The sequence below is a fragment of the Cuculus canorus genome, chromosome 5, assembly GCF_017976375.1.
Source record: "Cuculus canorus isolate bCucCan1 chromosome 5, bCucCan1.pri, whole genome shotgun sequence".
Lineage (NCBI taxonomy): Eukaryota > Metazoa > Chordata > Aves > Cuculiformes > Cuculidae > Cuculus > Cuculus canorus.
The window spans coordinates 53924779-53938171 of NC_071405.1; the positions used below are offsets into that span (position 1 = coordinate 53924779).

Sequence of the window (13393 nt, forward strand, 5' to 3'; positions counted from 1 at the left end):
AAGCTGAACAGTGCCAATCACGTAGAGCCATGCAGGGAAGACATAACCATCTTGGCCAAATGGCATGTTCTCTGCTGGAAGCCATATCCAACTCATGTTCTTTGAAAAACACTCATCTTCCCAAAGTTTCATTTCAAAAGTGAGACTTGGAAGAATCCCAGAAGAATCCTTTCTTTCCCCCTTTTCTCTACTTCATGATCAAAAACTGTGGGTTGATCCATTATATCGCAAAATATATTAGTACATATGTCCAGAATGATTAATCATAGTGACTTTTGTGTAATTGTAGCTGTTGATGCTGATGAGTATTTGGACTAATGCCTCAGATATTAGTGCAGAAAAAGCTTTGATTTCAATTCTTCTCCTTTATTTTTAAACAAGCCATAAATTCATTGCTGTGCTTCACTTTTATATTTTTCCTGCAGTACACTAAAACAAATAAGCTTTTCTGACTAAATTGAGTGTATGTTCAATTAAATGAATTGTGATTTATCTTCACAGAAGGAAAAAGGGTTACTTTACCAGAAAGAATAAATGGAAAATGGTACAAATCAGCTTTTAATAAGATTGTGATTAATAACTTCCTAAATTTTCATTCATTATCATCATAGAGTTATAGCATTGTTTTCAGAGTTATCCAATTTTGTTTGTAATGATGTGTCTTCTCTCAAGACCTAACTAAAAATTGACTGTTTTGAAACACTTGAATTCAAGCGTCTGAGTAGCTGTGTGTATTTAATAGAGTGAATGTAACAAAGCTTTGCTTAATGGGGCTTTAGAGTTAGATGTTCTTCTTTCAGAGAGTCCAGTGTATGTGGTGAGAGAGGGAGCATAATAATTTGCACAGTTGGAATGTCCAGAGCAATTTAAGCCAAGATTGCAAAGAGTTTTATGAACACTAGTGAGAACATCCCACAATTTCTACTAATGGATAGCATTATTCCTACTTTATCTGTAGGAAAATTGAACGATTAAGACATTAAATGAGTTTCACAATGGCATGCAAAAGTTTCAACAATAAAGCTAGAAGTAAAATGCTTTGTTCTAAAATTCAAATTTCAATGTCCTGATGACCTTGCTAGTGTTGCTATCTTGAAGGTTTGCTGCTTTATGAAGATTTTGTTTTATTATACTTAGATCAATTAATAACTCTGAAAGATCCATTATGAACCTTCAGAAAGGAGGACAGCTCTTAATGATGAAGCTATCATAGAGTCAAGATACTCCTCTAGGCTGCATTTATCCTTGTTGTAAGAGGTTCTGCCATGTGAAGTACAGGTTTCTAAATTGGTGTGAAGCATACAAGCTGATTTTAGGCCACTTCTGTGTACTGCAAACCATGCAAAATTCCTGAATTTATTCATAGAATCATAGTATAGCTTGAGTTGGAAGGGACCTTAAAGATTATCTAGTTCCAACCCCCCTGCCATGGACAGAGACACATCCCACTAGATCAGGCCGCCCCAGTGTTGATGCTTTGAAGGGAAGTGGGCACAGCCTCATTTTGATCCCATTACCTCAAGATAACACGTCATGTTATTTCTTAGTCCTTTTCTTCGTACTACTTGACACCATTCCCATTCAGTTTGCCCCCCAAATCCTACCCTTTGGACTCCAACATCTGTATTTCACACTCATCCCTGTCCTCTGTATCAACCCAACCCAATAGTTTCCTACATTTTGGCTTCCACACTTAATCTCATTCCCGCTGATTTGTTGTTCCCAGTGGGCACAAGTCTCACATATCTCCCCTTAAATCTGTCCACTTTGACTCTGTCACTCTCTTCTTATTTAGCGCCTCTTATCAGTCCAATTCTCTTCTCATTCCTTCCTTTCAGTTCTTTCTTTCACTGGTTCTCAGTAATGGTTATCTTACAGAGTTGTTTCCTCAGTTTTCTGTCAGTCTTCAGATCTGGCTCTTGAATTAGATCAGAAGTTGGGGTGCAAGGGCAGGCAATATGGGCAGGAGGAAGGCAATGGCTGTTCAGTAGCACAAAAGACATTTGGAAGAGTGTGCCATTATTCCATTGTTTAAAAGGCTGTACGACATGCAATTCATGACACAGATTTAAATTACAGGGAATTTCTTTGTGGCCCACCAGAGCTGAGAATTGGTCTGTGCTATTTGATGAAAGGCTTCTATTGCACCTTCACTGGTAGCTGGCAGCTGCTGGAGAAGTTGGCAGTGTCCTTTGTTCGGATTGGTCAGTCATATCCTTGACCCCAGAGCAGTGCACCGTGTGTCCCAGCTCTGGACCAAGGGCAGCTGAGTATGGATGTGAAGAGGATGGCAGCAAGCAGTGGAGGGATTGTGGATGCTAAGGTATTGGTGAGAGAACTGCACAAGGCAGAAGAGGGTGGAGATTGCATATAAAGCAAATAGCTGCAGTTCAGTGTAACTGGTGAGTATTGGCCTGCACACTCGTTTGAGTTGTGAGTTCCTGGTTTGTCCTTGGTCGATGTACAGATTTACTGTAAGGGATTAGTTGAACAGACTTCTGAGCTCATGAGACTGATCTATGGGATGTATAGTGTCAAGGAAGTGATTTACGTCCTGCATTGATTGACAATTCCTGCCAAGAACTTGTTAGTGATTTACATAGCTACTGTTAATGCTCAGATGCTTTCCCAAGTATCTTTATTGAAGAAAAACAGATTAGTCTGTTGTACTGATGTTGTGAATATGAGGTTGATATCTTTTTTTCACTGAGACTATAGGGAATGCATCAGTATTAATGAAAGGAGAAACCTAAGAATTATTATGTTGTAGCACGTAGCTCACTCTGTTTATCACTATGCCCTAAAGCAGGGGCGTGCTTATGTTCAAATGCAGTGTGCTGTTCAGCTCTGGCTGTTAGCTGTGACTGCTGCTTTAGTTAGAAGATTGACATGAGTATCACTGAATCACCGGAACAGTTGCCTTTCAGTTCAGAAGCAGGAGCTATGCTGCAACATTATAGGGATGCATCGATACTGCCTAGATGTAGCCAAATGCAATCAGGTCACTAAAACAAAAACAGTAAATCAGGAGGGATGGAAGACTCCGGATGTGTCATAGGAGTGATCTCGGGGCCAATTTCTACAGCCCCTCCTCACATAAGAGCTCCCATTGCAGTCAGACCCACTGAATTGTACTGATCAAGTAAAATAAAAGCAATCGGGCTAATTGCACTGTTTCATACAATTATTCAATTATTGTTTTTAAGTGGGGCTTCCATAGATGAAGGGATGTAAAGCCAGATTTTCAAATGCTGCTACAAACAAACTCCAAGAAAACCCATCTCCAGCCTGTTCTCCACAGTTACATTTTCCAACACTGAGAAAGCAAATATCATGAACAAAGAGCTGCCTGTGATCTTATTTTTATCTTCTAATATGTGCTCAATTCACAAGAAACAACTTTCTCTCAGTTATGATTGTGGAATTGGGAAGCATTTGTATCTGAAATGGGTAACAGAAGCATCACTTTTGTAGTTGCTCAGAGAGAGGTTTCTGGTGGTAACTATGTTCTGCCACTGGAAGGAACAAGGTTCCTTTTCCCTTTACCACATCAAATTCAACTTTTCCAGTTGAGAAACTGATCTGTAATTGTTGCTCTGTATTTTTATTTTTTGCCTGGTGCTTTGAGTGGTGCTTGTTGGTTATGAAGTCTGGATTGGCCTTCTCCGAAACTGTGCTTCAGTTTTGTAATGGCCTGTCCTGGAGAGACTGGAGAATTTTTCACTGTCTCTGTTATCCCTGGTCTATTGCATTTGTTGTCTGTATTTTTTGTTTATGACTTTCACTATTGCTCTTTGAATGGAAAAATTCTTTGATCTGATAATCCTAATGAAGCAGATGCTTTGACATTCTGCATACCCTTACAAATACATGGGCAGGGATAGCTAAGTTCTGCTGAACGAGAATACAATTGATTCTTCAGCTAGAAATCTACATATTGTCTCAATTTGACTTGAAATATGATCTGCAAGTAAGTCTTGGGAGAGGATTTTTAGTCTCTCCCTGGACAGTTTAGGTAATGTACTGTGTACGAAATATGTTTTACTACTGATTTTTGTATCAGATTTAGTACATTTATCTGCTCTTCGGAGAAGCAGATGACCTGGCACTGGGTAATATTTTGCAACAGGAAAATGCTGAAATCATATGCATCTCTCTATATATGCTAGCAAGTGTTCTGTCTGAATGGCCAGACCATTAATACTTGTCACATTTCTTTTGAAAGGCCAAAGCTGCTCTAAGGGATTGGCAGCCTGCCTACTGGAGCACTTTGATCCACCATGCACTTCCTAGCAAACCTTACCAGGCATCCTTTCAGCTGGTCTATGGCAAAGCTTTGATGTGCTGAGATCGTGGTCACGCTGTGGGGCAGCTGTGTCTCCCAAAAAAAAAAAAAAAAAAGAAGTGGGAAAGGAATATTCAGATCTTGCTGCACGCATAGTCTGGATGTGATGCAGCCACAGTGTAAGCAGTGCAAGCTTTGGAATCCCCTAGAGGTCAATACTGATTTGATGGTAACAGTTCCTGACTCTGTGTTACAATGAGCAGAAGGTGGCACATCACTATTCATGTGGCAGAACAGAAAAGAAGCCATTTAGCTATTGGTAGTGTCACTTACTGACCAGATGGGTCAGAATAAGTATTGCTAAGATGAGGTCTGGTTGTAGGCTATGGGCTACACTTTGCTTTGCTTTTGCTTGACTTGTAATTCTGATGTCTAATGCTCCTACTAATGTCATTATGTTAAAGAGCTTTGATCATGCCTTTCTGTCAGATTTATGCTGTAAAAACTTGAGATCGGGGAGATACTGAAGAACTCATACAGTCCAAGTATAAAATAAGAGAGAGATGGCAAGGAAGCACAATTAAACACTACTGTTCAGTATCAGCACTGTGCTTGGCAAACCACCGTCTGGAGGACAATCTAAAAAGTGAATGCTGGATGCTTAACATTGTCTCTGATAAATTAAAAAGACAAATCCTGTGAAGATACTCATTCCCATGGAGTTATTGAAGCTGCAAGATCCACAAGAAATGCCTGGTGCTTATAGGGAAACTTTATTCATGGATTGTGTTGTTTCTTCTGGTCTTTGCAGGTGTTCCAGGACCTTGGCACTTCTGTGTTGTCAGGTGCATCTAGAGGCTACAACATCTGCCTCTTTGCATATGGACAGACGGGCTCAGGGAAAACTTACACAATGATGGGAACACCTGTGAGTTACACCATTCATTCTACCCTAAAGGTTGAGGGTGGGATGACCAGCAAAACAACGCTTTGTTTTTAAACTGTGATTATGGTGCTTATTGAGCTGAATGAACATGATTTATTTGGTATTTTTATATACATAAAATGAGAGCTAAGCCTTTAAATTTAGGTAAAGAATGTAGTATCAGCTAAAAATACTAGGAAATATGATGTAGTTTAAATGTTTGTTTTAGATAACTTTCATTTTACTGTGTATGAATCTTATCATGCTGAAGGTAAAAAAAAATCTATACACCTTAACAGCTGTGGGTTTTAGAAATTTATAGCTCAAGATAATAGGAAGTATTCATTCTCATAGAATTTTCTAGCAGTGTGAGCTATGCTGAAATTAAATTATATTCACAAATAAGACTTGATAGTGTTCACAGGTGTAATTTTTAACTGGCTTTATTATCTACTTGAGACACTCATCTGTTGCAGAAGTTATCCTTTGGCTGTGGAAACTTAATATTTGCTTCACTTCCAGTTTTGAAATGCATTTGAATTGGTATCTGCAGAAGGTCTTACATTTTAAGATTCTTGTGTGCTAGGAGCCACTTAAAGTGCATTTTAACCTTAGTACTGCGATCAGTGGAGAGATCAATGGAGTTAGTTGAGTATTTCCTGTGTTCTGCTGCAACACAAGGCAGTTTGATCTCGATCCATAAATGTTATCATAGAATAGTTTGGATTGGAAGGGACCATAAAGGTCTTCTACTCCGTCCCCCCCCGCACTGAGCAGGGACATCTTCAACTAGATAAGCTTGCTTAAAGTCCCATCCAACGTGACCTGAAATGTTTCCAGGGATGGGGCATACTCTTGGCTGTTGGTGAAACATGCCCTAAAAAAGAGAAAAAAATATTTAACAATTTGCATGAGTGGACCACTATTTCCTACACTCATGGGATTCAGTTTTTAAGATGAAATAAAGACAAAACTTGTTCAAGCCCTGAGGATAAGGAAAAGACCATTCTGGTATGGTTTGTGCTTTTGACAAGAGTTTGGATTTTTAAAGCTTTATTTTCTCCACAGAAATTGGTAACAGGATTTTGTTAAATCATAACCTGATTCTCTATTAATTTTATTCTAAATCAAGCTTAACTCCGTAAAAGCCTGGAGAATTGTTAATATTGATTAATGTACAACAAGCCAGAATATTCATATGACATCACTTTGAAAATAACTCAGCAATTCAGAAGGGCCACATCGTGAAATTATAATTATTTATTTCTGAGGAAATTTCTCAGTATAGTGTTTCTGAGAAATTTCTGGGTTATAAAGTGATTTATTTCGTCAGTGGAATCCTGCTTTGATGGGATCTTTAATAACATGTATTCACTGTGAAAAAGTGTTCAAAACTAAGAAGAAACAAGTGTTTCATATAAACCGAACTTTTGCCCATAGTTGTCCACTTGATGAACCCAGACTTTCTCCCCTCAACATTTCAAGTGTGCTTTCTGCAAACCTTCTGTGCTATTCAGCAGGCAGATTCCACCTAAGCCTGAGAGTCTTTCTTGGAATGTGTTGGATGTGCAGTCACTGAAATGTGAGCACTGGTGTCAGAAGAAACAGTTAATCACACAGAAACACACCATTACTTCAGTGCTGTGTAGACTGGGCAAAGTTTAAATTGCCTTCTTCGGGTACTGTTAGCAGCCAGTGTCCTGTTCTCTCTGAGAGACCAGACATATAAATCTAGAACATAAAGCTATTCCAAGCTCTGTGATGCAATACCATAAAGAAATAAATGGAAGAATAAGGAAAAAACCAAAATATTTGTGACCAATCAAAGGAGTTTCAGTGTTGTCCTGGCTTCATATAGACTGCAGCACCTCTGACACAGACACATCTTTACAGCAGGTAGCTCTTGGATTTAACTCAAGCCTCTAAACTTCTCATCGATGCTGTGTAAGTTGCTCTAAAGTGGCTTTTGCTATAATTGGTATTTGCACTGAAGCTGATGTTACACAGCACAGAAGTCCTTGCAATGTTCCACAGGCAAGATGTTTCTGCTGCAGTAGTAGAGCATTGCTGTGCTGTTCTGAGCTGCCGTCCTTTCTTATAACTTGGCTTTTATTTAAAAGAGAGTTTTGCAAGAGTGGTGACAAGTATGTGGTTTAATATATTTTTTTTGTTTATTACTTGAAGGCATCCGTTGGGCTGACACCTCGTATATGTGAGGTACTTATTTTTTATTTCGCTTGCATTTGTTCAGTTAGATTTTCTTGATGGATTTAAAATTTACATAAACTACTCGTTTGTACAGGGACTCTTTGCAAGGAAAGATGATTACTCAGACCACACCTCATCTTGTAGGGTAAAGGTTAGGTAAGTGTGTCCCTGTTTTGGGCAATGCTATGAATGCTTTCTTGTAATCAAACAACGCGAAGACTAGTTTATTTTGTTCCTGTTTTCTCAGATTATAGTCATTTTAGAACAAGGAAGAGAACACAGAGGAAAGATGAGAAAGTGTTGGTTTTAGTTTTCTCCCTCAGTTATAGTTCTTTGGATGCTGTCTCTTCACTTTTGTGTAGACACTTGAGATAGGAATCCATTAAAAATTTATTTCCTGTTTATGTAATTCTTAAAGTAATCCTACATTTGATTCTCATTCATCATTCGCATTGATCCAGTGAAGCTTTGTGTTTGGAAATTGGGGGATTTGAACTGACTAGTGTTAAAAAGCATATTTTATGACTTTTTAAATAAAATACTGAATGCCTCTTGCTTCTTGGAAATTTGCTACTATGAATTCTATCTGTGTGCACTGCATGAGAAGGGGCAGTAACAAAGGTAATGAAAATCAGTTCATTGACTTTATTGTGAATGATCTGTACACGATTCGGGTAGTTAGCTTTCTCCCCACTCTCTCTCTCTCTTTTTTTTTTTTTTTTTAATCATGTGCATTTAAAAATCCTTTTGTTTTATTTTCAGTTTTCTTGAGATCTATAATGAGCATGTCCGGGATTTGTTAAAACAGTCAGACCGAAAGAAACCTTACACACTTCGAGTCCGAGAACACCCTGAAACAGGACCATATGTTCAAGGTGAGAGCAGGCTTCACAACTAGCATCGTAATTTCAAGTAGAAGTGAATCCTGTCTGTATGCATCTTTGCATATATTCCTGGTGTGATCCTAGTTGCTTCTACTCTTCAAGAATAACTTCCTCAAATATTTGATGTGCCTCTGACTGTAGCTGCTTGGCTGGCCACCAAATGGGTAGTAAAACCTGAGAGATCGGCATTTAGTATGCAAAATGCATATCACGCGAATTTTATTGGTTCGCTCATATCAGATCAAACACTGATTTGTTCTAGCTTTTAAATATAGTTTTTGCCTCTGCTTATTTTGTAAATTCATAGAAGGGGTTGGGTTGGAAAGATCAAAGATCGATCAGTTCCACCTCCCCTGCTATGTGTACTCTCCACTAGAACAGGTTGTTTAAAGCCCCATCCAACCTGGCCTTGAACACCTCCAGGGAGGGGGCATCCACAGCTTCTTTGGGCAACCTGTTCCCAGTGCCTTGCCGCTCTTTTAGTAAAGAATTCTTTCCTTATACGTAATCTAAACCTACCTTCTTTCAGTTTAAAGCCATTACCCCTCATCCTTTTACTACATGCCATTGTAAAAAGTCCCTCTCCAACTTTCTTGATGCCCCCCTTTAAGTACTGGAAGGCTGCTATAAGGTCTCCCTGGAGCCTTCTATTCTCTAGCCTGAACAACGCTAACTGGCCCATGCCTGTCTTCGAAGAAGAGGTGTTCCAGCCCTCTGATTGTCTTTGTGGCCCTCCTCTGGGTTCACTCCAACGAGCCCATCTTTTTCCAGTGCTGGGGGTTCCGGATCTGGATGCCGTACTACAGGTAGGGTCTTACCAGGGTAGAGGTGCAGAATCACCTTACTCGCCCTGCTGGCCACACTTCTTTGATGCAGCTCAGGATGTGGTTGGCCTTCTGGGCCGCAAGTGCACATTGCTGCCTCCTGTCCAGCTTTTCATTCACCAGCACCCCCAAGTTCCTTCTGTTCTCTCCGTTTCACTTTTCTCCCTCCCTTTATCACCTGTTTCAGAGATTAAGCCAAGATGTGACAATAGCATGAGTTGACCTTGTGATTGAATGGAGACTGGAATTCCAGCTGTCATTCCTTGGGCACCGGCGATATCAGTTAAAGTGCATCTAACAACCTGTGGTTGTTACCAGTTCCTCTTCTCAAAATACGAATTAAGCACTTAGAAAGTGTTTAATTTGCATGGTCCTATGTGCAGGGAACTATCCGGCATTCTGCTTGCTTCAGCTGTGCTTTCCCAGTACATCAGCATCCTGTTTAAGGAAAGTTGGAAAATAGATTAGTTAATGGTCTCATTAGTATGGCAAACTTATAATTCCTTGAAAAGCAGATTCATAGACATTTGGCCTTTATTGAGGTCTTTCCAAGATTCTCTTTCTACCTGCTTGTTATTGGAGAACTTCATTGTTGGTGGAGTACAAATACTGATTATTTTCTTTTAGCAGCTGCTCATTAACCACACAAGAAAAGGTCTTTAAACTGCTTCCTCCCTTGGCAATTTCCATCCCTTTTCTCAGGCCTTACATCTCCAGTGATTCCTTGGCTGCGTATATTGGAGTTTCCTTGTTTTAAAAGAAAATGAAGTTATAGCTTCTGCCAGTGGGCTGGCTTGCCTTTTGTCACTATTTTGTCTCCATCTGGAACCTTCCAAGCCAGATCTGTCACTTCTTTTCCAGTTCTGGTTTTTGTTTGGTTTGGGATTTTTTGTTTTGTTGTGGTGGTTTTTGCTTTTTTTTTTTAAATTTCATTTTATCCCTTTTGAATAAGAATTTTATACTTAGGAACAACTAAAAACTTCAAGTGAACAACTTTCTGTTCTGAAATATCCCGTAAAAGTTCACAATGGATTAGATTTTGTAAGATAAGAGAAAAAGGTAATTTAAAAAGGTTAACTAAATAATAATTGCCAGCTTTGGCCATGTTTGTACATCCAGTATGAATACTGTATTTTAAAAGATTCTCTCCCTCTGTATCGTATGACAGCAGGCAAAAATCATTGTATTAATGCCTGTGAGAAGAATTTTAATTTTAATAATAAATGTTATTCACATTTTTAGAAAAACTTATCACATGCATGTAAAATGAAGTCATTTATCTGCTGAAGGCATCATGGGGTATAATAAGATGCTGTTGTGAGAACATGTGAACAGAAGGGAATTCAGGCTGATGAGTCAGTGGCTTAGGGCAACAGTCAGATGTCGTAGTTCTTTCTTTTTATATATGAGTATACAAGTATGTATTAATAAATAAATATACTTATGTAGAGTTTATGCAATTAAGAACTGTAACAGTTTACTTGAGACAGTCTTGGTATATTTTGTGGAGAGGGACTAAGAAAGAAGGTGTGATTACATAACTCCTTTTGGGACTGTACTCATTAGCTCACATAAAAAATAAACAGCAGTGAGAAAGTCCAAAGGTCTTTCAGGTGGAAGTGAGAAGTCCAGTCAGCTTGATTGTAATAACATCAAATTAAGTGATTCACAACACTGGTACAAAATGCCCTTCTCACCTGCAGTAATATAGAGCTGCAATCAACTATTGCTGATCTCTGTAATGGCCTTCTACACGCTGAAATAGTCTGAGGCAGTTCTATATATAGCCTCTCTCTGCGGAGCACAAGTATATTGTTTCCAAAAGCTAGATGGCTGAGATGAGGATTATCAGCAAGCTAGCTAGGAGGAGCTTCTTTTCTATTCTCCTCCAGGCAATTTGCTGTAGGGGAAAAAATTGTGAACATCAGCAAAGATCAGAAACTTTCCAGTATTTCTGTAGATCCAATATGTCAGGGAGTAGCATCTATATTTGCATCATACTTCTTGCAAGCCATCAATAATGTCAATAATATCCAGAGTACAGCTAGCGCTGGATGAAGAACAGACATAGAAAAATCAGAAAACTTAACCCCTTTCAGGATGCTTGGATGCTCTGGGCAATGCATTTTCCATTTGCAAGGCCGGTCAGGAAGTCCCAGCTCTGAACACTTAACTGTTTTGAATAGTTTCCAGACCATCGTTTTTCCACGTAAAGACTGTGAGATTGTAGCCTTTAAAATGCTGGAAGTGTTTCAGTGCTTTGAGTTGGAATTGTTTCAAACTTCTTCCTCACAGATGGTTGCACTGTTAAGGAATCAGTCTCCCTTAAATCAGGAAATGATGCAATCTATTTTGTTAGTCTGAGACAGATTTCTGGGGAGATCCTTTTTCAGTCCAAGGCAGATTTCTAGATGAGCAAGTGTTTTTGATCTTTCTGTGGGACTTGGAAATGACCTTTTTTTTTTTTCTAGCAGCCAACAGAACACTTTGTCATTTTATTTTAAACAATGTTTATAATATTTTATTTAACTTATGTAAAAACTAAATGTTTTTAACTCTGCTAATTTCACTATTCCTGTACTTATGGAAATGTAGGCAGATAAGAATTTCTTCCATGTCTCCATTTCATAACTGGATTTTTGTTCAGTTAACTGAAACCCTGAAAAAGAGTTTGGGAGAACAATATATGATAGTTTCCATATTCTGGGCTTTGAAGATCCCAGTGCTGTTGGAAAAATAATGAGCCTCTTTCTCAAATGGAAAATGTGATGTCTGCTGGAATTGATGGATTGTAAAAGGACACTAGAGAGCAGAAGAAATGCTTTTGTTTGGAAATCATCTTGTACTTTGTGTGTGTGTGTGTGCATGCATGCACGCTACAGTTAGGTTTTTTTTTATTTTAAAAGTGTGTGTAATCCAAAACTTTATTTTTCCTTTATGTGTCTCAGTTGTTAAAGGGCTGAAATAAATTCCCATCTTTGGCTTAGATTTTGCTTACATTTAAAGTTAGGCAAGCTGTTATTGTGGAAGGATGGACTCTCTCCGACAATGTCAGAAGTACTTATTTCAGTATTGTTGAATTTTATCATAGAATCATAGAATGGTTTGGGTTGGAAGGGACCTTAAAGATCATCCTGTTCCAATCCCCTGCCATGGGCAGGGACCTCCCACCAGATCAGGCTGCCCAAGGCCCCATCCATCCTGGTCTTGAACACCTCCAGGGATGGGCATCCACATCTTCCCTGGGCAACCTGTGCCAGTGTCTCACCACCCTCATCGTGAAGCATTTCTTCCTAATGGTTAATTTAAATCTTCCCCTTTCCAATTTATAACCATTCCCACTTGTCGTATTACAGAATCACAGAATCACAAGGTTGGAAAGGACTCATTGGATCATCGAGTCCAACCATTCCTAGCACTCCCTAAACCATGTCCCTCAGCACTTCATCCACCCGTTCCTTAAACACCTCCAGGGAAGGCGACTCGACCACCTCCCTGGGCTTGTATTGCTACAAGCCTTTGTAAAAAGTCCCTCTCCAGCCTTCTTGTCGACCCCCTTCCAGGTACTGGAAGGTCGCTATAAGGTCTCCAGAACCTTCTGTTCTCCAGGCTGAACAACCCCTACTCTTTCAGCCTCTCCTTATAGCAGAAGTGCTCCAGCTCTCTGATCATCTTTGTAGCCCTCCTCTGGACTGATTCCAAGAGTTCCATATCCTTCTTATATTGAGGATTCCAGAACTGGACACAATACTCCAGGTGAGGTCTTACAAGAGTGGAATAGTGGGGTAGAATCCCCTCCCTCGCCCTGCTGGCCACGCTTCTTTTGATGCAGCCCAGGACACAGTTGGCCTTCTGGGCTGCGAGTGCACCTTGCCGGCTCACATCGAGCTTCTCATCAACCAGCACCCCCAAGTCCTTCTCTGCAGGGCTGCTCTCAATCACATCATCCCCCATCCTGTACTGTACCTGCAGATTGCCCTGACCCAAGTGTAGGATGACTTTTATATTCATTTTGACTTCAATTCTACCAGTAGATAAATTATTTGATCCAAATAACTCACTTTTTTCAATATTCTACTTTCATCCACACTTTTGTGACCTGCAGTAGAACAAAGCAGACCTAAATCATTGCAGGGAGAGGAGGTAGCCCTGGATTCCAGCTCTGAGATAAAACATCCTGCAAAGGAGTGTTTTACTAGGTATTTTATGATGAAGACTTTCTTCACAACTCAGGTGGGTTTTTTAGGAGTCACTGCAGTGCAAGTGA

The 13393-nt window shown here is 39.5% G+C and overlaps 1 protein-coding gene across 1 annotated transcript in view; it reads left to right on the forward strand.

Moving 5' to 3' along the window:
• STARD9 (StAR related lipid transfer domain containing 9) overlaps positions 1–13393 on the forward strand; it is a 106514-nt gene that overhangs the window by 42763 nt on the left and 50358 nt on the right. The window contains exons 4-7 of the mRNA XM_054066693.1: positions 5097–5213; positions 7395–7427; positions 7513–7574; positions 8181–8293. Coding sequence (XP_053922668.1) covers positions 5097–5213; positions 7395–7427; positions 7513–7574; positions 8181–8293 — 325 coding nt within the window. The remainder of the gene's footprint in view (positions 1–5096; positions 5214–7394; positions 7428–7512; positions 7575–8180; positions 8294–13393) is intronic.